We start from the raw sequence: 27,053 nt of genomic DNA, 5'->3' as shown, positions 1-27,053 counted from the left end.
AGTTAGTAGGTGAAACAGAACGAGCATGATGCTTTGGGCGAACTTTCATCAGCGACTGGGTATAATATTTTCTTACCAAGTGCTTCCATGTTTTCTAAGATATTACTCTATATGGTTGTGCTCAACTGAGCTCTTTTTTATTTTTATTTTTTTGGACTGAGGATTTCCCACGCAAGCATCTGCGAAGATTGGCTTGAATCGATTTAGAGAACTTTAGACATTTTGGCTAGTGTATATTTATGCTGATATTATTATTTGTTAAATCGCGGATCATTCAATTGAACTCCAGGGTCAGGCAACTAGCCCCCTGTTTCCTTGCTCTAATTCCTCATCTTCTATTGCTTCCACCGTGGCATCTGTCATAAGGAAAGCCGTGGCTGCGGGCTCTTAAGAGATTGGGGAAGTGAGAGAAGAAAGAAAAAAGGAGAGGCATTTTGCTTGCTATAAGAGAAAGGAGCATGGGGAGCAGGAGCGGCGAGGTGTGGAAGTCACCAGCATCGGTGAGGTGAGAGGAGGTGCAAAGGCGTAGGAGGCCGGCGTAATGGCAGGGTTGAGGGAGGGTGTGCGCGCTGGAAGGGAGGGGGTGCTTGGAGACTGGAGCAAATCACCCTGCAGCTCGTCCTGCAGCCAAAAAATGGTACCATGGGTCGAACTAGTGCAGGTCGGGCCTAGGTTGCAGGGGCCATGCAACCTGCACCTTCCTGCTGGACCTGGTGTGTGCAAGTTGATCTACAACACAGAAAAATTTGCTGCAACGAAAAATTTGCTGCAAATAAATCAATATAAATAAGCCGCATAATAATTGACTTACAAGATTAAGTTTCCCACAGAGAGAACCATGCAAAATTGGATGTGCATGACTTGCCCGGGATCATGATTGTACAAAGATATTACATGTAAACAATCTGGAGCACAGAGTTGCAAAACAACTCTAGTTCCTTTCGAAATCCTGTGTTGCGGTTATCTTCTTTGGTGATAATGTCATCCCTGTGCCTTTTCTCTCCGCGTCCTCTCGCCATACAAAGCATAGATTTCTTGTTCTAGCTGCAGAGATAGTGTAGTTGCTAAACGGAATGGTCACAACAACAAAACTGTAACGCTATCAGTTTGATACGGTGAGATCAATCCTTAAAATGGTTACAAACCAAAACTTAGATTTTTCCAGGATTTCTTGCCTACAGATCAAGTTTAGTACAGATAGTTATAGTGTCCAAAAATGTATCACAAGGTGTAAAATAAGAATCCAAACTGTTGAACTTGATCATGGCATCTTAAAATATACACAAACCAAAATTCAACTACTTCGGATGCTGCCGATCTATAAATCAAATCAAAAGACAGTATCGCAATACTTAAAAAAACTGTCTATTGGGACAAGCTCGTGCCAAAGCAAGGGATTTCTAGAATAAATGGTTTTTTTGTTTGTAGACGGTTGAAAGGTAACCAGATCATATGCAACAATTTAGATTTTCTTTTTGAACTCCCATGTTCGAATTTGACATGAGCAGGCTTATGCTCTAATTGGATCAACTTTATCGCGTACATGTACACATTATGTGCAATTTCAGTTTGTCAGACAGGACTGGTGACAAACCTAGCACAAGATATTTCCTCACCAAATAAGTTAAAAACATAGTATAAGTCCAGTCATCCTCGATGTGCATATCAAATGATCTTGTACTTATTTAACTTGATGCAAGTATTGTGATTGCTGAATATGATAGTCATGTAGGACATCAATAACTTGTTCAAGTGTTATGAGCAAGTGGTTCATGTAAATGTTCAACTGGAGCCTGCCGGTCACCTCTTTTGAAAGAAAGAAAGCAATAACTGACAGAAGATTAATAAATTCCAAACTTAATTCAGCAAGTATTTGCATATAAAATTACCTGAAAATTTTTCAACTTTAACCTTTGCACCTCTTCAGAAAGTTTTCCAATGCTGATATAAGACAAGTTTCAGTCCAATGCCCCAAAGATAAATGTTGAAGAAAATAGATGCTATACCTTAGTTGCAGATGGGCCAGATCAGCCTGCAGTTCCCTCTCTCTACTAGAAGCTAGAGATAGCTGCGTATGAAGAAATTCAAGTTATTGAACTCGGCCAAACTACAATAGAAATTAATCAGATTAAATAAATTTCAGCATATAAGTTTCTCCGGTTTTCTAGTTTAAATAGTGTTCGAGGGATGTGACGGAACATAGGGAAGCTTTTGCAGTGTCCATATGACTTTATCTAAAGAATTCAACTGATCACCTACCCATTGACTCTGAACCAAATCTTCTTCATACCTAAATAGATTATTGGCTGTAGAATATCATAAGAGGAAAAAACTCATTCCATCGTACAACTAAATAGCTACTGTAATAATGTACCCGCTAAACTTTTGTGAATGTTAGAATGATTTATCTGCCAATTGACATCACAATTTCTAGCTAGGAAGCACGAATTTGGATACTCAATACAAGAACGACATGATACAGATATTCCAGTATGGAAAATCTTCAAAAAATAGGTTAGGACATGCTAGGATACACCAATAAATAAATTATTTTATATATCTGCAACAAAACATCCAAAGCATGATTGGTTTATGATATAATACCATATAGTAGCATTCAACATCACAAATCTTAAGATAGTTCACAACATGAAATCAAACAAATATTTAACAACAATAATCAAAATCAATCTAGTAAACATATGTAAGTTAATAGATATAGATGCAACAAACATTCTTTATCCATTCTTTATCCGGAAATTATAAATACTCAAGGCAGCAACATAACTAAAACAAATGCAGCTAGCCTAGAGCAACATAAAAATCTATTATCCAAAAAAAATGCAGCAACATAAACAAAATGCTGCATTGTAAGAAAATGAGATCATGATACAACCCTCCTACTTTGCCAATGCAGCTCACCCATCTTATGATTCACATCGGCAAGAACTACCAAACTTAAAAGTAAAAGAAGAGGTTTTCTAGTCATTGTAGAGATGCATGAAGGGAAAAATCAAAAAATATTTTGCAGAAGAGGAGAAAAGGAAAAAAAAGAAAAATTGACCTCAATGATAGCATAAGTAATAAAAAGAGCGTAGCTAATAACTTACTTTAAGTTAGTGTCTAGATATGTCTTGGAAGTATCCGAACATATCCTAGCAGTATTCAAAAAGTTTTAGACATATGTTAGGAGTATCCAGATCCTTTTCGAATTATAAAAAGTCAGGATACTTCTTTCCCTTATCGAACATGTATCCAAGCCAAATTGGAGCCTTATCCATATCTGGTACATATCGAAAATGCCATGAGTGGTGTTTTGGAGTTTCCATGATTCCCAATTTCTAGTAATTGGCTGCTAATGAGTTGCTTCATTGATGTATTTAGACGGAGGTACTCATACTAAACTGGAGGAGGATAAAGGAACTTACGAAATAAGTTGTTACAAAAAGCGAGAACCAAAAAAATCTGCAAGAAGGTTGACCTGCCTCTAAGAGACTGCAGAAAGATGACATCCATCTAAGAAATGTTCCCATTATTTCAAAAAATGGTATTATTGAGGCCATGCTCTAAACGTGAAAGGAAAGTATAATTTTTGTTAGAGAAATAGACTAGATATCTAGAGAAATACAATCAATGTGGTCACGACTCACCAATATAGTGAAAATACCTATGTGGAGAACCAATAAGCATGTGATAAAGGTCATAGATACATATATACATACATAAGTACATACATATATACATATACGTACATACTCACACTCTTAGGTCTCATGCAAAAGATAATGAGCCCTAGACTTGGATTGGCTTTATAAGTCCACAAAATATCACCTTATACATTTTCTTGTGGGCTAAGCTCTCCAATCATGCAAGCTTTCTCTAAAGTTTTCTTATTTTTTCTAAGCTCCCTGTCATTACTAACTAAGGTTCGCTGAACTGCGCCGAACCGGCCGATTCGGGACATACTGAGGCGGACCGATTGGGGATGGGCACGGTTCATCCATTTATTTTGGAAAAATCGAGCAAGCATCCCCCCCGGCTCGAACTGTCTCAAGAGAACCCCTCTCGCCCCTCGCTTGCGAGCACCACACCCCCTAACTCCTCGGCCGCTCAATGGTCCACCCCACATTGCGTAAGTCCCTCCCTCTCCCTCCCTCCACCCCTCTCTCACTCTCTCTTAGAATCGGGTTGGAGTTAGGATTTCCCTCGCCCTTCCCCTTCCTCCCTCCCTTCCGACTCTCCGTATCGGTATGTCTTGGAACAGTACAGTATGGATCCATACTATGCCGAACAAGTCGCTAGCTAGCACCCCCTTCTATAGCGGTTCGGGGACCCTTGATACCGACCTTTACTTCATAAATGTACATTTGCATCATTGCAATCTCCTTCTAGCATACTACCGCATGGTCCTCAGATCAACATGCATAGAAAGATCATTATTATATTCTTAACCTCAAAAAATGAGAATAAAAATATTGCATTTAGAGGGATTATAACCAGTGTCATCCAGTCCATTAGGTATGATGTGTCTTTCTTAATCATCGCTTCTAATGCAAAGCTAACCGCTCCAAAACAGAGGTGTTTTTAAATCTCCTTTTACTAGAAACCAATAAAATTGTCAGAACCTGAAAGCTCCCTCCTAGATGTTGCCTTCATAATGCACTGCACATGTCAAACCATTATAAAAAGATCAGCAATATATCATCTATTGGTGCAAGTGTAATAGATAAGCCTCTTTCTTTTACGCTCGTTTGACATCTTTCCTATATCTACTAGTCATCGTCATGAACACCCTTATCTCAGATATGCATATATATCCACATGGTAAAGGCTAATGCAACAGATTGTTGTGATTCTTAATGGTATTGATTGATTGGATAAATGCATCCCCACTTCATCCACTCTGCCTTAAACTTTCTCGCATTCAGCATGTGCAATGTAAACGACTCATTTGAATAGAAAGAGTATTAGACGAATGATCGTCATGTCACCATGTGGTGCTAGTGACAGATCCAGAAGAACTTTTAGATGATTATGATTCCATCAAACAATGAACGAATGGCTATGGTCCTATCCGGTTCATTTTTTCCATTTATGTAATTGACAAGTGTGTTTTCCTTTATGAAGTGACAAGTGCACTTCCACTTTTGATTGGTGCAGTTATAGTCTCTCCGAGAGTGTCTCCAAGGAGAGAGAGATGCAACTACGACGTGCAGGCTTACTAATGTGGGGTAATCATATAACCAAGAAAAAAAAGGATTGAGGTAGATCTAGTTTCTTTATCTCACATGGTGCTAAGGGAAGGGCAGAGAACCTCTTCTCTCTCTCCCTCTCTATCTCTCCCTCTCCCCCTTTTTTATTCTCTTCCTAAGCAAGTCGTTGGATGTTATGCAGATAAGAGAAAAATGGTAAGAGGCATGGAATCCCTCGGCATATGGAGATCCACCCCCAACCTAGAGTTGTATTTTACATGTAGAGATTTAAGACAGGCATCTACACTAGAACATCTTGCAGTAAGGACATTCCTTCTAAATATAATGAGTTCATTAACCTGATGCAACAGAGAAAAAAATGAGGGCTTGAAGCTGATCCAGCTAATTAAGGTTCATTACCAAAATGAATTCCTCAATTTTCCTACAAAAGGATTTAAATCTCGATACAAGTACTTGTCCTAGTCTGGTCCTAGATTAGTATGGTATCAGGACAGACTGGAACAACCACTAAAAACAAGAAAACAATCTCTCTCCAGTCTGGTATATCTAGGACAGGCCAAATCCTTAATCCTTGCTATAGTTAGTTCCTTTATTGCATTACTTTTGAGTGTTGTGACATACAAGGTTGCACATTTTAATTCTTTAATTCAAGTGATAGCTAACCCTTATATTATTGACCACCCCCACAGCATTTTATGCGAAGGCATACAATTAACTTGCCAAGTAATTGCAAGGCAACCTATATAGGTAACTAGCCATATACAATATGATAAGGAAGGTAAGGACTATTTCTCAATCCATAATTGCTCTTGTTTCAGTATTAATATTTACAAACTTGGAGTGACATGATTGATACTTAGTAATTTCTATAACAATGTACAACTAGGAACAATGCCTTATGCAAATAGTTGAAAAAAATATCATCGTTGATGGATCTTTGAACTCTATATAGATTTTTGTAGGAGCTTGAAAGTGAAATCCCTAGGAGCCTGCAAATGACCTTGCAAGACCTCTTAGGCTGCATTTAGTTAGGAAATAAAATGAAACACATTCGGTCCATCTTATTCAGCCAAATGCTTGCATTAACACCTGGGTTAAACTAATTTTTTGAAGGGGCAGAATAGATATTTTTGAAAAGTCAATAAATGCTCTACTTTTCTTCGTAACATATTTACCGCACTCAATCTAAGAATGAATTAGTAATATAAAAAACCCCACAATATCCGTACAGGATACCATACCAGTACCTTATCATATTTCTCACTTTTTATCTCGGCACATCTCAGTACGGGTGGTACGCCTCGATATAGGTTAGTACACACCTCAGTACATCTCGGTACGAGCAAGTACAGGGTCCATACTGATCTGAACTTGAGTTTTGTACTGATTTCCACTCTGTACAGTATAGTACACCCTATACGGACAATACAGAGTGGTACGGTAGACCATGATGGAATAGTTCAACCCTTCTTTTTTCCCTCTAACTTATTCCATTTAACCAAGTTAATCCAGACTTTTTACTCTTATCAAATGCAACCTCAATTACTAGACAAAAACAAATTTAAATATGCCTACAGTGAGAAAAATGTTCATGGTACTTTTAGTGAGAAGTGTAGGCTAACCAATTTCTCCTCTAAGTATAAGATAAAAAATTGATCTAGTTAGCAGACCATTAAAATGACCAAAGGAAAAAACAAGAAACAAACATTGCTTTGTGTCCTATTGAGATGATGGGTGGCACATGCTATCGCAAGCTAAAAGAGATGGGTAAAAGAGAATGATTGCATGGATAGAAAAAGTTTCACAAGTTCAAAATTTCTGCAATTAGAATTAAATGTCGTAATTAATTAGTTCTGGCATACAGCTGGAGGTAGTCACTAAAAGTTTCCTCTGACATGCAATATAATATATCTATCTAATGAAATGCGGGACAAGACTATTCAAAATAGACAAAACCATACCTGTGGTAAATCACTAGCGTCTACATCAGAAACACTTGTTTGACAACCTGTTTAAACAGAAATTTCCAAATTACAAAGTCATGCACATTAAAATGTATGTGCATCAAGATGCTAATAAAAGCATGCACACAAATGCGGATAGATATAAATTTAGATGATAAATTATATCCAATTATATGTACCAAAATAACTGTATGTTGACCTGTTTGGGATTTGCTAAGTTTGAAGTTACAATGTTCATATTTAGACATGATGTTTTATCCAAAAATAGGTTCATTTAAGCAAATTTGTTGACCAGAATATATGATACACAGTTGTAAATAACTCGCAATTTTTTACCAACATCGAAATGGATAAACAACGGATCACATCGAAGCAAATTTCTTTAATCCTTTTTTTTTTCATGTGACACACATGCGTGTGCATGGATATGGCCGGCCAAGTGCACGCATTCATGCAGATATTTGGATGTGAAGGGTCTAAACCATGGCCATTATTTTTTTCTTTTTTTTCATTTGGGAAGAAAAATAGTGGTAACTATTATGGTTCTCCTGCTATAACAACTATTTTGCAATAAATTAATCGATATTTTATGGTTTTCGGCTTGAGATTAAGTTTTAGGATGGTGTCAAATAAGTGAAGATATTAGCCAATGGACAGATTGGTGGCTGCAAAGGTTAAATAAACATGTATCGTAAGGTTTTGTCGTTTTTCTAGTCACCATTCAGATTAGGATTGATTGGTGAAATTTGAGCATGATGGTCCAATTATATAGCTAATGGGAATGTTTGTATTCAACTTTTGGAGAGATTCGAATACTCTAGGAGGTATTAGACCAAGGTTTGCTATGCCAGAACTAGGGCTCAGACCAGTTGCCCGGTAGTATGGAACAATACGCTCCCGTACCGTTCCGTGCTGGCCCTGTACCGACACAATAGAGGAGGCGGGGGAGAGGCTAAACGGGAGAGAGGAAAAGAGAGGGAGGGAAAGAGAAGGTGAGTGGTGGAGGCCGGTGGAGGACAGCGACCCGTGCGGAGGAGGCAGAGGAGGGCTTTGCAGCCGATCCCCTGTTTCGTTCGAAATAGGGGTCCGGCCCTTTTTTTTTTATTTTGCAACTTTTAAGTGAAGTCGGCAAATCGGAACCCGGTTGCGGAGCCCTCCTCCGTGCGGCTCACCGGCCTCCACCTCCCTCCCTCCCTCACTCGCTCTCTCTTTTTCTCTCTTCCCTCCGTCGATGGGTTTCGTTTCCGTTGTCGAAACCGTTCTGGTCCGCCACCGGTACGGCCCGAACCACTTGGTTCGGGATGGTTCTGCCAATCTTGTATTAGACTCTTGGAGGTAGAATTTAGAAGTAGGTATCAGACTCCTAGAGGTCATCCATTTGAGTATCAAACTCTCAGAAGGAGTTTGCATTGAGTCTTGGTGGGAGTATACACGTTGAAGGCTCAATGGTAGAATCAATTTATTATGAAAGCATTGAATTATGTGCTTTCTTGGAAGGTGCTTGTTGCCAGATCCGTAACTAGTCTCAGATGGAGTGTGGGACTGGGTGTTTTAGTTTTAAGGGATCTAGTTAGATGAGCATGATGATCTTAACTAAATTCAACAGTTGCATATGCTTTGAGAAAGAAATACTATTCATTCTCTCACACTCACATACAATATATTGAAAAAAAAAGGGAAAAGGTCCTCCCAGACATACCAGATGTTTGCTCCACACACTTGATCAATTTAATCAGTTGTTCCTGCCAACAACATACATAGAAATATAAAATGCTGAGGACAAGAAAAATCCATTGATTATAAAGTACCGAATAGCAGACCGTTTGCATAGCATTTTGCTGCAATAAAAATTGCAACATTGGAAGAAGTGAAGCAGCGTTTACTGCAGATTTTTCGGGTACTCCACCTACTGGATTGATCATGCAGTTTGCTGATGGAGCTACCTTAGAGAACAAATGCAAAAGATCATGAGATATAAGATTCTAACTCCAATAATAATTTGGTTTTGACCAAGCTGAATTATCTTTTTTTTCTCATCTTAAAGGTTCAAACAGAAAAATGCTCAAAGAAGAAAAAAAATAAAAGAAATACAATGATATAACCAAAGCCAAAGCAATTGACAAGTTTACAAGATGACTTGTCAAGTGCCTCAAAATTTTTTTTACTCACCCAAAATCTTGATATAATAAGTGAAACCACTTTATTTTTGCAGTATATGATCAAAACTGAAAGCCAGCAAAAGTTTATTTGTTCATTTTTCGAAAGGACTGCAAACAGATGTCCTCAATAATCTCTGTCGGACTTCCATAGGAATGTCCTGGCTGCAGAAGCTATTCCTTCAGTGAGATTATCTCAGGTCCCCCACACAATTCAGAGAATAGCCATAAATTATTCTGCAACATGGTTCTATTCCAAGGTCCTCTACTTTTAAAGCAACAAAATTTGATACACACATCAATTATATCTACTAGACTAAAGAAATTTGACGTGTTTAATTTGTTTTTGGATGTATGCAGAAGCAAGCTGTCCCATAAGGCAAACCTTGACCCGGTTTCCAGTCTGGAATTTTTTTCTGGCATAGTACCTATTAAAGATTCTTTCAAATCTTTAATAAAATAACCCATTCTTCCTTGGTCCTCCACTTGTAATATAAGCTCGATACTTAGTTATACTTGTAGCATCCCGATCTTGATCAAGTCCATCCCATTTGATCCATTTATGCTGCACTTTGCTAGAAAGTGAGAATAAAGGTGCTACCAAACTTATTTAACATCAACTTAATTGAGGCAAGTAAATGACCCATCATGATTCGTGAATCAGTAATTAGAAATTAGGTGTATGTTATCATTGCTACCCCCCTCCCGCTCCTTCCCTGAAAACTGCTTGTGCCCGAAAAACAGAAAGTCAGATGTTTGATAACCTGGAGATCGAACTCAAGTTTTTTTCCTATATATTGATAAATAACAGCACAGCTTAATACTTAAGTACCTTGGGACCAGCATCAGCAGATGTAACCTTGAACCGCCCCTTATGTTGGACAACTTTTCCTTCTGATGATTCCTCATGAGACAATGCTGTAACACCAGAGCAATTTTGTTTCAAGCTGAAAAAAAAAGACAACAGAAATATCTTTTGCTGGGTTGTCCTTAATAAAAGACAAGACCAGCTAACGAGAAAAAAAAGAAAAGAAAAGAAAGCATTTTAAACAGATGAGTTCTTGATGTCGTACCAGATACTTTATGTGGATCTTTGAATTGACAGTGTAACAGGGGACCACTATGGTTCCTTTCAGGCTGAAATTTCCGCTGTAAATCATCCCTTTGACATGTTACAGAACCTCAAAAATGTAAGCATTGTAGTATGGACATAAATATCAGAAATTGCAAAGGAAAAATATAGAAATTGTATACCTACTCATGCAAACATATAAGCAGAACAGCAATGAAAAAAATTGACTTAGGTTTTGCTATCATATAACATCAAGAAATCATCACAACCTGTTAGATCTTAGAGCCTTCATATTTTTGTTATGCTTGTATGTTCTCTGAAGCACCAAGAATCCATCAAGATATACATAGAAGAGGATCAGAGTATGCACGCTACAAAACGCAGCCAGCCAGTTTGACGTGATGCTATCTAGATGCATCAGTCCCATATCTTGGACTGTAATACCAAGATGGCTCTGGTAATAGTCCTCTTTGTAGGTACATTACCTAACAATAATGACACTCATCTAACTAAGTTAGACTCTGAAATCACTTATTTGTGAACCCACCTCTCGCATAAAGATTCTCATTTCCTAGCACCATTTCTGGACTGACATCCTGTTGCAGGGTAGTGTACCAACATTTCTGCAAATAGATTTTTGGATCATCTCAAATTCATGAAAAATAAATATAATCATTCATAACAGTCCTTATATAATTTTCTCTTCCTATCATGGGCCATATTGCTGCATATTTGGATGCTTTTACATATTATGCTACAACATCCATCTGGGTAATTTTAGGCTCCCCCTCCTCTTTTCAGGCACTTCCGCACAAAATATAGTCCTCATTCACTGATGCCATCATTGATCTTCTTTACCCATATCAATACCATCTCATGATGAATGATGCTGTGACGTGTGACCTATAGTTTTATGACTCATTTATTTTCTCTAAATTACATGTTTCAAAATAATGGATTTCCTTGTTTCATCAAAATGGACATCCTGCAATATTTGGCTGCAGGTTTTGTCACAAACTTCAGTATTGCCTCATTTTTTCCCATGCACAGCTCAGTGGCATATGGCAGTACAGATCATCTAAAAGCAGATCTCCACTTCTACCATCCTCTTATGAGTTGGGAAGAACCTCTTCAATCTCCCCATCAAAATTTAATGCTTTCCCTACCATCATCTCACCAATTAATAGTATGTCACCCATTATAGCATACACTAATGAGCTTGCTTTATTAATTTTATATAGCATGGTGATCGGCATGAGAAAAGAAGGGCCTGAAAATACCATCTCTCCATGGAGCCAAATCAAATCGAAACATGCCGCTACTGCTACCTGATTTCACATTAGCCATGTTACCATAACACACCCTTATTGCTATAACCTTATCCACCAAATACAGACCTTTCTCCCTCCATGCTTCCAAATTACATCTCTTGGTACTGAGCCATCTGATCTCCCTGGAAAGGAATGAATTGCAAAGCAGAATTCATGAAACTAACAGCAGATAATCAGGATATGAGTTACTATTTATAGATTTATGTTTTAAAGCCAAAAGTGTTTTAAATGATCCAAGCACAAACTTTGGCAACTCAAACAGCTTCATGATTTCACACTGATGTTTTAAAATTGGGTATCATTACCACTTTAAACATTTCACGAACTACCTCTCTGGGCACTCGGCCATCCTTGAAAAGGAATACATTGCAAAATAAAATTCATGGAACCAACGGCAAATAATCAGGACATGCCTTGAAGCTATAGCAGTTCTTTGTGTGATCTAAGCATCAAAACTTACAATTTGAAGGGCTTCACAATATCATACTCATGTTTTAACATTGAATATTATGAGCAGCATCTCCTTCTTTATGGCTAAAGGTGAGTGTGCCAAGATCACAAAGACCTTTCTATGTTTACATCGCAAGAAACAAGGAAAAAAGATACCAACTTATAAGATCTTATACAAATTCATAATAGATCAGTCAAAATCAAGGGAGGCTAGTACTTAAGGAGTCCTTGTTCAAGAAGCTGACATGCTTTGTATTATAAGGGGACACAGAGGGACTGAAAGAAGAATCACCCATCAAATTGGGGTTTTACTGGGGGAAACGCATCTTGCTTACCTCACGAGAAGCTTTGTTTGTTCACTTTGGGCGGAACAAATAAAGCAAGTAACATCAAAAGATGCAAGATGTTGATAGAGAGAAATTAAGTGTAGATGGTCTTGGTCCCGACTATATAGGACATGAAAGTAATTGAACAGCACATATAAACATAATTGTATGACAATGCTTTCTTTCAATCTTTCAGTGACATAATTCTGCTAAAATATAGGACATCATTATTATAGAGGAGTGCCATAAGAGAAAACTGAAGCCATAATTCTTAGGCCAGCATAGGTAATTGAAGGATTCAAGGTTGTACAACAGAAAATTTTAACATATTCAAGAAACATAAGATCTGTTAGGCACAATGCAGACAAACTAAGAAATCACTAACAAACAAATACATAACAAGAATAGCCCCTCATAGTGGGCAATCGGCAATTAGGTGGAACTTCACATATCAAACTGAAGAAAATAAAGAAGTGCTAGAGACCTTGTTTCACTGAATAGAAGTAGTAGGAAGAGGTGCTACACAGTCTATGTTACACTCTAGTTCAACATGTAACAGTATGTACTTTTTTGGCCTTAATGATGGGCATCATTTGCAAGACTCGGCATGCCAATTCACACAGCATAAAAAAAACTGGACAAACTATTCAAATATGCAGGACCAGCGTTACTTTGGCATGTCCTAGTTTCCGCACTATCTGACATTTTCTATGTTTTCCATATCTCCCTGTACAAACATGTTAACAAAAAAATCAGATTTGTCCTAGTTCTCCAGTGTGAAGTTCTACAAATGTTAATATAACTTTTCAGGTGGCACAATGAAGCTTACAGAAGTTAGACTATAATATTGTGCTGATTGTATATGTTGATCTAGTACACAACAAGAAAGGAAAAGGGAAAATAGCCTGCCGAGTGTCTAATATGACAATAGATATATCTGGAATCAGTTGGTACCATGACAAATAGTTCTTTCTTTAAACAGAATTGTGATCTAGATAATAGTATTGAAATGCACATAAATTGTGTGTTTCAACAGAAGAGGTAGATAGAGCATGCAATCAGTAACACACAAATGATGAAAAAGTTAAAATGAATCAAGATTACATATTGTCCACATGTATGAATCAAGACATTAGTTTCAAAATACAAAGACTTACCTGTCACTCTCCGCAGTATTGTTTCTATAAGGAGAAAGAACATGCTCTGGTAAAAGGGAACCACTTGAGAATTTCTGGTGTCCAAGAATGTTGATATTTGCAGGTACAGAACTACTTCTTTCCATAATTTCACCATTATGCTTGTGAAATTTGACATCTTCTGCCAGTAATGACTGCTGCAAAGGGAGTATGGACTCTGAATTTGACTGCCTCTTCCAATCAGGACTGGTAGCACTGGTATCGTCCTCGCAAACATCAAAATAAACTCTGCATCAATTAATATTATTTGAGATATTAGTACTACTGCAATCTTTTTAACTTAATCATGTCTATTTTGTCATCAAAGCTCTTTCTTTTTGTAGCTTCTAATACAATATGTTTATCAAGCTTCCATAAGAAAAGAATATGCATGAGCTGAGCAAGTGAATGTTCAAAAGAAGCTATACATACATGTCATGGTTTCAAGTGCCAGCCCATGATGAAACAGTATCGGCATCTAGCACTAGGTAAGTACAGCATTGATTAAGTCTTCTCTTAATTTTTTTAGTTAAAAAAGCTTTTCAACTCCATTTTTTGTTTCAGCATAGCAGGTCATATGGATAAACTGGTTATCCAAATCATTTAATATAGGAAAGAATTACAATAGACACATGATGGTAAGAAAAGAGTTTGCACACGCTACCAATAAATGGGGTAGCAAAATGGAATCTAAATAATCTGATATGATTCACAATGTTTTAAAATGCCTAGAAATAAAAAAATCATATGTTCTGGAGACCCTTAACCTATGCATTAAGTAGCCTCAAATTAATAGTTTATTGGAAAAGTATAATGTTTTGATTTTAGGACAGTTTAAGAAACATGTAAAGGGTCTATTTTTTTCATATGCATTTTAAAACCTCCCACCTCATATTTAATAATTTAGATTTCCGTTTTATGAACCACCATCCCTAAATTTGGTAGTGTGTGGAAAGTATTTTTTCTCCATAAATATTTACATATAATAGGGAGGGTCATGTTATTAATAGGGTGGATGCAAGAGGTTTACATAGATATAGATATTACCTAAATGTCCCTTCCCTTTACTCTTATAAGTGGATAATGTAGTACTGTGATAGATAGAAAGCATTAAATGCATCCATGAAGTCAATCTCACAGGGTAATAATGGCACATTTGATGCCATATATACACATAACTACATACTAATAATAGGGTAGGCTATTTTATTCATATGGTGATGGAAGAGCTTTGTATAGATGCAGATATTACCTAAATGACCCTTCCTTTTTATTGGCTACACCTCTCTAAAGTAGAGAAGTGCAGTGTAAACAGAAAGAGTGTATTAAATGTATCAATGAAGCCAATCGCACAGGGTAATGATGGCAAATTTGATGCCATTGTTACAATAAATATACACGTCTTTTTTAAGCACATAGAAACAAAAGAAAGGTCATTTAGATAATAACTTGTGTAAGTTTAGCACATGCAAACTTCTGCCACCTTCCACATACGTATTACAGCCTGACTCATATAGACCACATGCACTCAGGCAAGAACACATGCTTACATTACCATGCTGCATGTACGACCCACCGAGTAGAAGTGCAAGGGGAGGCCACCTAAGGTGAACAGCCTATTTGAGATGAATAGGAAGCAGGAAGATAATTCCAGCAAAATATTCCCTTTTCTTTTGCAATAGGTAGTGTATACATTGCACATATTAGATTACCCCATACAACTGTACTCATCTCTTAAAGCGATACTTTAACCACAAACGCTACATAACTGAAAGGGAAAAGTTTTGCACACACATTGTTTCTTGTTTGGATGCAACTGAGTTAGGCTCTGAGTGGTCTAGAATAATATTAAGAATGTCTCGGTATGAAGAAAATGCATTTTGTTAATATTCTAGACAATTCATATCTAAACATACTTGAATTCCTGAAGAGGACGAATAGGAAATGCGGAAGCAAATGGACCGTCCAAATCTTGAAGATCTGCTAGTCCGCCCTAAGATAATAGAAAAGAAGCTTTTAGAACATTTAAAAGAATGTGATGCATGAACTACACTCTTCAAAGCTTGGGATGAAGCAAAATTTGGAGGCAGAAGAGATGGTAAACTTGGAAGTTAATACCTCCCTAGAACTTGTGGTGCTAGAATGGTTAACCCTTTCAGATGACAGAACCTCTTGTGAAAAATCGACACCATCAAAGCCATCCTTAAGCTTGTGTTTATTATCTACATCTTCTGAGCTGACTATGTCATCTGAAGACTCAATCTGCAAATTAAAGCATAATGAGAAAGGTTAAGAATTTTTAGTTATCTTCTTTTCCCTTCAGTGGATCCTATTTAAGACAGGATCACTGTTCAATTAGTGCTAGCATCAAACTCAAAGTGGACCTCCTTACAAGAGCAGCCTGAGTTTTTAAGTCCTCCAGATTGAAGTTCCAAGCGCTGATTCCACGTATGTACTCTTTCTGCAAATCCACTACTTTGACATCATTATCAGAAATCAACAGTGCAGAGTTTTGCCACCACATGCAATATTAACTACAGCAATAACAAATATTAATGAAAAAAGGATAACAAGTTCATACAATCCAGTGACATATTGCATGACATTTCTCACTTTCATAGTATTAAGTGCTAGCGTTTCAGTGCCAAGCGAGCAGGTTACAGAAAATAGTTAGCTCAGGGCATGCACTAGTTATATATTAACTTGACATCCCAGTGTGGCTGGATGCTTGTGCATGAACTCACATCTTTAAATGCACTTCCTACTTTAATGACTATGCTTACCTTAAAACTTGCTCAGATTTAATGCTTAACTAAAAAAGGATGTATATATACCAAAACTGGGTGCATCTATTGAATTTAAATAACAATCTAAAAGGGAAAACCAATCACAACGAAGCTTGGTAGGATCATCGCTGTCATTTGGAGGGTCTGCATATTGAAAATATCACATGTACTATAATGTGCAAAATACAATACTATCGCAGTTCGAGTTAAGGTTTACACATTGTGGTGAGAGGTACTGATGCATTCAAATTTTTAAAGCTTCAAGTTTGCTGGAATTAATTTTGATTTTCAGTTTGTTAGGTTTTATCTTCAGTTTTAGTCATTCTTTTGATGCTAGTTAGTCTATTTGATGTGTACTCGAGATTAAATTATCTAATCTCATCTATGTAGGGTTTAGAATCTTTAGATCATTGAAGATGTGGTGATTTAACTTAAAGACCCACACCAGCTAAGATATAAGTTGCAGGTCCTTAGTCAGATGCATGGGATTAAAATAAAAAGGAATATAGAGGGGAACGCATGGACAGATGACCCACCTTGCTGGGCATCTGTATAAGTCCGTGCAGCTCCTCTTTTCCATCTCTTGTTGGGCATGTTTGGCATTGCTTCTCCATTTTAAAAAGCTGGTAGTGGATCTCAATGAGAGAACATAGGCTCGTTAGGATTCTAATCGATTTGAAAATCACCAAGCACCCACTTTAGGGATTGGTTCCTACTGCTCATGATCCAAACTGTTTAGCTTTCTAAGGCATGTACCTCCAGAGATTGCTATAACGAGCTCAATCAATTTGCCTTGTAATTTAACTAAGAGTTGGACTATGCCCTTTATAATAACTCCTTGAAGGAGTTCATGATCCAAAATCAATGATGGAGTATCCAAATTCAAGACTCAAGCAATTGAACATGATTGCCACTGCAAAAAATGCTTAAAAATCAAATTTATGTGTTTTGGTAGTCTCTAACCTAATCATCAAGTAGGTGTCAAAATGGATATCCATGTTTTACTATTATCTAATAATCAAAACCTAGTGAATTTAAATCCATCCATATTGTAAGATATGCAGATCATAATCCATAAAGTGAATTTTCATTTTATGTGCCCCATCATGTATTTTACCATATTTATGCAACTGATACCATTCATTTTCGTATTGACTTGATGCATAGCTTAGAAACCTATATGAATCTGGTTCTTAATTATATGCTGTAATGTAGACCATGCTCAATGGTTCGGATATTCAAATTGCATGGTTTATAATCAATTTAAAATCGTTAACTCCTTTTACAAGAAGTTAATGGAAAGTGTGCAGCCAATCCTATAACTAATTACTTAAACTCTTTCGTTTTGTCCCAACTTAAATCTATATCTTGGTAACATTAATCAGAGCAATACAATATCAGCTATTACATTTACATTACAGGGAAGCATAGTGATGTATTCACATAGATGAGTTAGTTTTGTAGGCCAGTCTATGCAAATAATTAGTCAACATCCTACGTACATTTGAAATTGCTTTAGTTGCCTGCTCCCCCTTGTCCAAGCTATAGACCAGAGACTACATTTACGGTCAGCACTGTCACCTAGTCTATCCAGACACCTAGTACTCTATCTAGATGCAATTAATCATATTCCATAGCACCTAAATGCTCTAGGATAAGAATTCTTTAAGGGGAAAAAAGGAAAAATGAACAATATCTGGAGCTACAGGATATTTTGATGGTAAAGAACAACCTAGCAATAATACGTTTCATTTAAAATTTTATGACTTGGAGAAACAACAAATATTTTGCTGCTTGATTTAGTTCAGAAGCTGAACATCAGACTCCCTGACAAAGTTCCAAGATAGGACAATTGAACCTGCTTCATGAGACAGACAAACAAGTTCAAAAAAATGGTCGCACATAATAACTTGAAACATTTAGAAAAAACAACACATTTAACAGATAATATCTTTCACATGATCTTTAAAACATATAAAGCAGCCAAAAGGAAGTGCTATGCATATATTTGCAACCTATTAGCTTTATTTAGCTCAACAATATCAAAGGACCCTAAGTAAGATGTTCTATGACTCTCATGACTAGATGACTTTAATTTGATAAAACAATAAATGCAAGTGCATTTTGTTATCAACCTGTGACAGTTGCTCCTTATCACCACATACAAGCTTATTCTGTTGGAGAAAATTGGCCTCTTTTCCCTAGAAACAGGACCAGTCAGGCTTAAAAGAAATTAGTATAGAAGCAGCTTTGTATTAAAAGAACTTAAATTCAAACCTTCAGTTCCCTACAATGATCAGCAAGTGGAGACAGGCCATCAAGAATAGTCCGTGCAAGATATTCATTTGAATGAGCATGTTTGAAGAAAGGATGCTTCAAAAGCTTTTCTGAAGTGGGACGCTTCTTCGGATCCTTCACTAAGCAGGTAGCTACCATCTCTTTGAAAGACTACAAAGACAACACACTTTCAAAACATTACTCAGGACTTGTTTTTTATCAATTCTAACAAAGAAAACAGACCTTTGAGAATCTTTTGTCCCTAACATAGTCAAGACCTGGAGGTGCATTTTGTAAGGTCATAAGCAACACCTGCAATCATGAAATAGGATGCTTATTGCATAAGATCCATGCATCACCGCAAAAGGATATGTCTTCTAAAGATTAATTTACAAAGATGCACCTTTATTGGAGGATACTTGGAAAATGGAGCATGGCCATGGGCAAGTTCTAGTGCAGTTATGCCAAATGACCAAATATCTGCTCTGTTTACAATACGTAGAATGAAAAAAAAACAAAAAGAAAAATTAATTAAGTTACAATTCTTCAACATGTTGCAGTTTCATAGCTCCTCATATCACTATCAGATGGTCACCACTCACTTAAAATCATATCCATGTAGCTGCTGCATTACTTCAGGAGCCATCCTGAGAAGCATAAAAGTAGGCAAGAATCAACAAGTCAAACCGGTATTCATAACTCATCTGATTATACATAAAATAGAAGCCAATGAAAGAATTATCAAGCCATTATTCCAAGTTCAAAATAGAGAATCTGAAATGCAACATGTGCAAACAAGGAGAAGCACCAGCAAGGAGTCCCCACAAATGTATTTCTTGACCGTTGCCGATCTCCAGTATCAAACATGCATGCTGAGACACCAAAGTCTGCAAGCTTAACAGCTCCATTAGCATCGATTAAGATATTCCCGGCCTGAAAATAGTAGAACCAATATAAAATGTCCAAATACTACAAGAAAAAAGCAGAGCCAAAATAAAGTTGGTGCAATAAAAATATTTCAAAGAGCATGAATATCCAGTTTAAAAGTCCTATGAGTATGATTATATAGATAGATTGGAGCATGCCAAGGTAGCTCATAGCGCTTGTTCAAGTCTGTTTTAACCTTCTCCATCCAACCTTTGACCTGGTCGACATTTGGCAGTTAGACATACCACTATACCAGGTAGGTAGAGGGATGTGGGTAGATAATCCTTGTTAAATCAATGCTCACTAAAGAACCTGATTTCAAGGATAAGATCATTAGTATCACTTTAACATATATATAATCCTACCCAGACACTAACAGAATTAGATGCTTATGTGGGTTCAGGGAAATGATTTGGCAGTCTCCAGCATAACGAGCATGAATAAAGATACAATATTAATATCTTGCTGAACAGCAATCTACAAGCCTAATCCGTCCTTCTAGATTCTGCTTTGTGAACCCTTTTTCACAATCTATCAAAAGAATTTACTGATGCGACCATGGTTGCTCAATTGCACAGTTTAGCAAAGCTTACACTAAAATTGAGAGAATCTGAAAGCAACTGTTTGGTTATAGTTCCTAATACCCATCTGCTTGAAAGCCAACGTATCACATAACCTTCAGTAACAAACAGAGCTACAGCGGATTGATACAAATGTTTTGACCGTAAATTTCATAAATGCATAATTCTTTCACATAGATGACTAAAGCAGATAATTATGTGACACGAACAACTGCATTACAGCCAGCCAGCCAGCCATGTATGTTAATTAGATGTGTGAAATGTCATCAGAAACCAAACCTGACAAAAAAGATATTGTAAGCATATACAAACAGATTAATATGCTTGTTGCAGGGGTATTTAAATACCATATTAAACACGTGCTCAAGTTAATTTGAAGTTTGACACTTGGAAAGTTAAGTTTGACAATTGGAAAGCTCCTTGAGCTATGTCAAAAGCATATCATATTATCATGGAAAAAGAACGGAAAACTACTCACAAGTCAAAGATTATAGCCTTTTAACTTGCAGCAAACTAATATTATCCAGAGATATAGTTTCTTAAGCCTAACATACTAATCTTAGTGAAGGATTTTAAGAACTCTTAACCTGACTGCAATTACAATCATCTCATAAACCTTATTCAGCTAATGGTTAACTTTCATACAGGAGCGGCCCGATGTATTGGGGGCCTAAGGCTATTTTGTCTTTGAGGCCCTTCCTGCAGTGGACCGGCCTAAGGCGAATTCACAGGGGGACTTTTTTCCTTTCCATTTTGTCTTTGAGGCCTTTCCTGCGGTGGGCCTTCTTTGGACCGGGGCTTTAGGCAACCGCCTCAGTCACCTAAGGGTTGGGCCAGCCCTGCTTTCTTATAACCTTCTTTGCCACTCAATCCTATTAAGGGCAACATCCTTTGTCAACCAAGTTAATGCTCGTCCTTTTTCACTAATTCCATCTAAGTCCTGATATGGCACTATGCTGACAAGGCAGACCCTACCATTCGCAATTGTGTTTCTAAAGAAACGAACATAAACAATTAGATAAATAAATAGTACTACGGCATTCTCTTGCATGCCTTCACTCAATCAAATAGTTGGATCATGATTTGAACATCATAATGCACTGAATGAACCAAATTCTTCTTTTTGGGATTAATTATTAATTTGCTGTTCTAAATGATAAGGATCTAACTTCTCAAACAAGAAATGATATCATACTAGGTCATGTTCACTTGAATTTTTTAAGCACGTGAACGGTACAGAAGAACTTACACTTCCAACAACCAATGAATTGCATAACAAACAAAAGTTAGAATCAAACTCCTCAATGCTAAAGGTTTCACTCAGTATAGTAAAGCAGACCAAATGTTGTTATTATGTTTTTCTCCCATCATTCAATGTGTATTATGTTTATTTTCATGTAAAACAACATATGCAAGATGTAGAATTTGGAACAAGAAATGATGATCAATTTAACACTTTGGGCATTAAAGGATTAGCTAGAAAATCTGAGACACCACAGATAAACATTACAATCTGATACCTTCACATCTCTGTGGATATGCCCATGAGAATGGAGATAAACAAGGGCTTTAAGAACTTCGCGTAGAAGAGTTGCAATAACTGACTCCTCAAAACCTTCTGGATAAGCAGAATTCATTATATGAAGGGCAGATCCACCAGCCATGTAAGGCATCACAACCCATAGGTCGTTCTCTGCTGTGAAAGAGCAATGAGCACGTAGGACATTTGGATGATTGATCAAGCTCATAGTTTGTACTTCACGCCTTATTCCATCCTGTAAGAAGGAAACCAGACAAAATAAACAATCACTAAGAGGAAAGCTATGCAACACATTATTCATCACAAATCAAAAAGGAAGATCTTCACTGAATACTATTATAAAAAGGAAGAACTTCATAGTCAAAGAAATTAGAGCTGAGTTTATGGACAGTATGCTCTTTTACAAGATCCAAATAAAGTTCTATTACATTCCAAGTGCATACCAGCATATGTAATTAAAAAAAATTCACCAAAGTACTCTTTCATTTAAGCATGCAAAATAGTGGAGAAAACATTATAACCAAGTAGCTTGTCTACATTGAAATGAAATATTATATGTTATAATTATATGAAACAGAGAGTTCACAGATATAATAGAAAGGTCAAACTATGAAAATGAAAATAACCCCAACCAGGTAAGGATTCCTAGTTATGGTTTTAGTTTTAGGCTTAGTTGCCAGAATTTGGAAACGGGTGTTGGAGTGGCTGTGGTACGGGGAAGTGGATACTTTAGAAACACTTTTTGTATTGAGACGCTTAGGAAGCAGGTGTGGGTCGAGATTTGTGGAAGATTCCAAAGTGGGTGCGATACCCTAGGCAAAATATTCTAGCTACAAGAGATAACTAGAAAAATCTAACACTATACGGAAAAACAATTGAAGTAAAAAACATTGTTGCAACTTGCAACTTTAAGAGAGTATCCAAATTTGTGGAAGAAATACTATGCGACGCAATGGAAAGTTATAGATACACTTACACTCATAATAGGACATTAGAAAAGCATAAGATTAAAAATTCATTAAAATCATTACAAAAACAAGTGTGAAACTCATATTCACCACTAATTAATTTAAAAACTAACTGCCAGGTCATTCTTAAGAAAGGAAGAGACAATGAAGGATGCAACAGTAAAAAGAAAAGCTTGGACTAAGAAACGTCATTACATAAATAAGTTTTATTTACACTCAATTTTCACCAGTTAATAACAAAAAGCTAACGTACCAGGTCATTATTGCACTTCACAAGGTCAAGAACCTTGATAGCAACTATTTTGTTAAGCGGAATACAGAGAGCCCTGTACACGGTGGCACTGACACCTTCTCCAACTTCCTCATACAATTTGTAATCTTTAGGATCAGCTGGAAATCTCTTCTCAAATTCATGTTCCATGGTTCTTTCTTTTAGGGCATCATTAACAACATTCACACTCCTAAAATTTCCAGGAAGCACAAAGTGAGTTAAAAAGTTTGAGGAAATTTTATATCAAGATGAAAACAATTCCCAAACAAATTGGCAAAGCATAAGGGTGAATTTATGACCAAATATTGACCTTTGAAAAATTCAACATCATTCACTTTAGAGATACCGCTACATACAATATCACTTCGAACAAGTAGTACATATAACATCATTTCAAAAATATTACTATAATGACTGAGAAGTACCAGTTTGGGCGTGGCTGAGAATAACCATCACACGCCAAAAAGTTGACTCAAGAAACAAAGAGAACCATCTTGTAGTGGAAGCCATGTACCTCCAACTACTCCAGCAAGGAGAGCCACAACAGAAAACTAACCAAATTTATTTGCGCCAAACACTACAATGCTGAGGTGATGTATCTGAAAAAGAAAAGCAACTGACAGAATTATAATAACTGATGGCTTTCTCAGACAATAATCAAGTGGAGAACATCTAATTTCATTTGGAAATTCAGAACTAAACTAAGATAGTCTTCAAAAGCAAACAATAGTCATGTCCCAACTGACTTTGCATCAAGACCAAAGCACAGAAAACATAACATCAGAACAGATTAAGAAAGCCTAAACAAAACCATTTTTGTAACTACTTTTCTATTGTATTTCACTCTGTGCCCAAAAAAAATCAAGATATGTGTCAGAATGAGATCAAGGAATCTCAAAGCCACAAGTACGATTACAAATTCATAAATATGGACAACTAACCAAAAAGGTTATATTACATGTGATGTGACAACTATCACTATTGCTTAGACTTTAGATTCAAATCCTTCCAAGAGTATCCAAGGTCCAAACACACCAAGCAATTACAAATCCTTATCCACTAACATACACCAAATCAATTCCATTCATGATAAGGTCATTCATTCATACGTATGATATGATATAACATAATACTCCTTTGTCTTGAATCCAAATTTTTTTGAAGCCTGTACACTGATGTCACAACAACTTCCATTTTAGATATTCTCCTGACTAATTAAATTCATTTAAGGTCTCCTTCATGTTTTTATCCACTAAGTTACATTTGGCTACTTTCTTGTTTTTCTAATTTGCTTCCTTGAATTCACAAAAAAAACATTCTCTAAAATTGCTCGCCAGTTCATATATCCAGTCAAGATCATCGGTTTTGCATGCAGTTAATTTCCTTGCAGCTAGAGGTTATTCAAAATTGTGAAGGCTTAATCCTCTTGCATGAGGCCTAGTCATCTAGTCACTTCTTTTACTGTCACTGATCTTTAATCGTTTCAGTAACTACACTATCTTGCTTAATCAGCTGGATGTCAAAAGCTTGTACCAGAAATAGCATTCTCAAGTACCCAAGATGGCACATCATACTAAGAAAATTAAGAGTTAGAAGAATGACTTCAACATTTTATCAGAGAACACAGTGCTCTTTAGAGAGCAGTAAGCCTCGTTAATCAATTAAGAATTTAGCCAATATTAGGGTTCAACACCTAATACATGGGATCAGTAGAAAAAGTAATGTGTGATTATTTAAAGATGGGGGGCTAAGTTCGACAAAAATAACACATGTCCACAGAATTAGCTCAAATAGGTACTTTGAATGCAGATTGAGACATCTAATCTATTAATTCAAGGTGAATTTGGCATTTAATCATTGGCAGATCCATGGTTATTACCCAAAGTGAAATTTTAAGGGCATTGTAATATGAAGCTGTCCCCTTATCTCTTTCCACAAAGCAGTGAGCATTTAGCTCATAACGAGGATATTTTGTAAACAAAGTCCAAAGTGCTGGTTATCTAGGACCTCCTAAAACAAAGAAGAGGGGTACCTATGGTTAAAAGAAACAAGAAGAGAAGAGGATCATCTTGCTCTGCTTTCTTTGGTCGACTACAAACGGTGCGGCTCATGATAGTGCACTGATGGGGTTGCCTCATGGGTGTGGGTAAATGGGATGCCTTCTCCCAAGTTGAGCAAGAGGATTTCGCATCATGCGCCCAATAAGATCATATCCATGCGAACCCCTTATTTAAATATGAATTTCCTTTATATATGACCACCCATGCACATAGACCAGTAATAGGCAAGCCAATGTGAACTTTTTTTTTTTACTTTTTTTTATATAGTGGTTATTCTCAGCACTCAGGTTTGAACCTGAGACTTGTCACTTGGAGAGATGAGTGCCAACTAACATGGTTGCCAGCTCTTGGCTAATGATTGGCCCTGCTCGACACTATGGGCTTTGCATAGGTTACCACAACTAAAATACTTCGAGTTGTTTGGCCTGTGTTGGATGAAACTTACGCCAGTGAACTTGGCTGAAAAGATGATTTCACTCCACCTCATCCAATTTATAGCTCTAATCTCATTAGTTTGACAAAAACAATATTCAAGAAAATGCCAAAAGTTTTCTTCCTTTAGCTCTCTATAATAACTTCAATCCAAGCACCAATAACCGAAACTCGATGATCAATTAGCAACACCAAAGACATCCAAGACGACCAAGTGTATCCGAATCTCCTCAAAAGTTCAACAAAAAAATTTTTAAAAAATCAAACTACTGCGATACCAATAAATCATCAAAGAACACCAAACAAAACCTATCTACGAACGAAAAATAAAATTAAAAAAAAAAAGTGCCGGCATCCGATGAGCACCTGAGAAGACGATACGGCGAGGCTAAGTTTTCTTCCGAGACCAAACCAAGGGCGCCTCCGGTCGCAACCCGAAACGGAAGCGAACGACGACAGCAACGGACAGGACAACAGAAAAGAAGTGAATCCAGTGACGGGTTCGGACAAAAAAAAGGAAGGGCGGACAGGGAGTCGTCTCAGAGGGAAGCCTTCGCCTCAGAGGGGAGTCCTCGCTCGCGGTTAAAAGAAAAAAGAAAAGGCCTATTTTTTTGGCCCCCTTTCGCCTATATGGTTAGTAGGCATTGGGAGCCTAACATGAATTAATATATTTCCCAACAAATAAAAACCAAGAACATGACTTGCAACTCTTAATTTCTAGCCAGGTTGCATCTGCAACGCCAAAATTTAGCTTTTGAAAAAGACTGGCATGAAAAAATAAGAGCAGATGGTAGAATGAATAGAATGTAACCTTCATGAATTTGTCCTTGATCAGAATCGCATCATCACTGTAGAAAACAGACTTGATTATGGATGACAAAATGAAGTGAAATGTATGCAAGCTAGTCTTACATCAGCATATTCCTGGCGGTTTGGAATATTTTCTAATTAAAGATTTCAGCGCAGCCGCCTTCTTTTGAAAAGAAAGGACGACATATTTGTGGCATGCATTGAAGCCACGGTGCAATAAGGAGGAGAAAAAAAGACAGTGATGGAAGATTTGCTTTCTAGAGAGCCGTCTTTGTGGAAGGGATTCAACTTGGGGATGGAGACTTGCTTTCGCGCCCCTCCCTTTCCCGCGAACGGGGATGTAGGTTAGCCGCAAGAGGCTGAACAGGAAACAGTCACGGAGAGCAAACAAAACTTTGACACGTATCTAAAATCAGAAAGGCCATAGACCGGCCGTTGGTGAAAGGAAAAGGTGGTCGTTGTTCTGAATCAGCTAGCTGATTTATAGAGATCTAGTAAACCCCAATATCACAAATCAGAAAGCTTTATTATAATACATGCCTAATTAGCTTATAGTGAAAAATGAAGTCTAACATAATGGCCGAAGTTTTCTTTTAGCATTACTGACAATCTTACCTATTTACGCCATACAAATTTTAAATAGGTAATGAGTATATGTTTTCAAAAGTTTTCTCTTTCAACTTTCTTTGGAAATTCATCCTCTTAATAAGCTTA

General features: G+C 37.0%; 1 protein-coding gene across 7 annotated transcripts; it reads right to left on the bottom strand.

Moving 5' to 3' along the window:
• Positions 1 to 762: 762 nt before the first annotated feature.
• On the bottom strand, positions 763 to 26,434 carry LOC103711518 (serine/threonine-protein kinase BLUS1-like). 7 transcript variants are annotated; one of them, XM_026806383.2, is made up of 22 exons: positions 25,896 to 26,284; positions 23,463 to 23,636; positions 23,020 to 23,227; positions 21,779 to 22,033; positions 19,559 to 19,683; positions 19,353 to 19,397; positions 19,154 to 19,235; positions 18,994 to 19,062; positions 18,751 to 18,921; positions 18,609 to 18,674; positions 16,080 to 16,148; positions 15,806 to 15,949; positions 15,604 to 15,680; positions 13,670 to 13,936; positions 10,407 to 10,495; positions 10,166 to 10,251; positions 8,998 to 9,120; positions 8,877 to 8,919; positions 7,175 to 7,221; positions 2,007 to 2,068; positions 1,890 to 1,941; positions 763 to 1,044 (listed from the first exon to the last, which is right to left on the bottom strand). In XM_026806383.2, the coding sequence occupies exons 3-22, from the start codon at positions 23,185 to 23,187 to the stop codon at positions 982 to 984; spliced, it is 2,103 nt and encodes a 700-aa protein (XP_026662184.2). In that variant the 5' UTR covers positions 23,188 to 23,227; positions 23,463 to 23,636; positions 25,896 to 26,284; the 3' UTR covers positions 763 to 981. The 7 variants fall into 7 exon arrangements, 6 of the variants coding, with proteins under 6 accessions (XP_026662184.2, XP_026662181.2, XP_026662185.2 ...); XM_026806380.2 differs by lacking the exon at positions 25,896 to 26,284 and adding an exon at positions 26,341 to 26,434 and having other exon boundaries at positions 8,877 to 9,120; XM_026806384.2 differs by lacking the exon at positions 8,998 to 9,120 and having other exon boundaries at positions 25,896 to 26,286.
• Between the last annotated feature and the right edge of the window lie 619 nt (positions 26,435 to 27,053).

This window comes from Phoenix dactylifera, chromosome 15 (assembly GCF_009389715.1).
Source record: "Phoenix dactylifera cultivar Barhee BC4 chromosome 15, palm_55x_up_171113_PBpolish2nd_filt_p, whole genome shotgun sequence".
In the NCBI taxonomy this organism is placed as follows: domain Eukaryota; kingdom Viridiplantae; phylum Streptophyta; class Magnoliopsida; order Arecales; family Arecaceae; genus Phoenix; species Phoenix dactylifera.
Note: the sequence above shows the minus strand (reverse complement) of the source record. Positions and strands in the feature narration are given on the sequence as shown.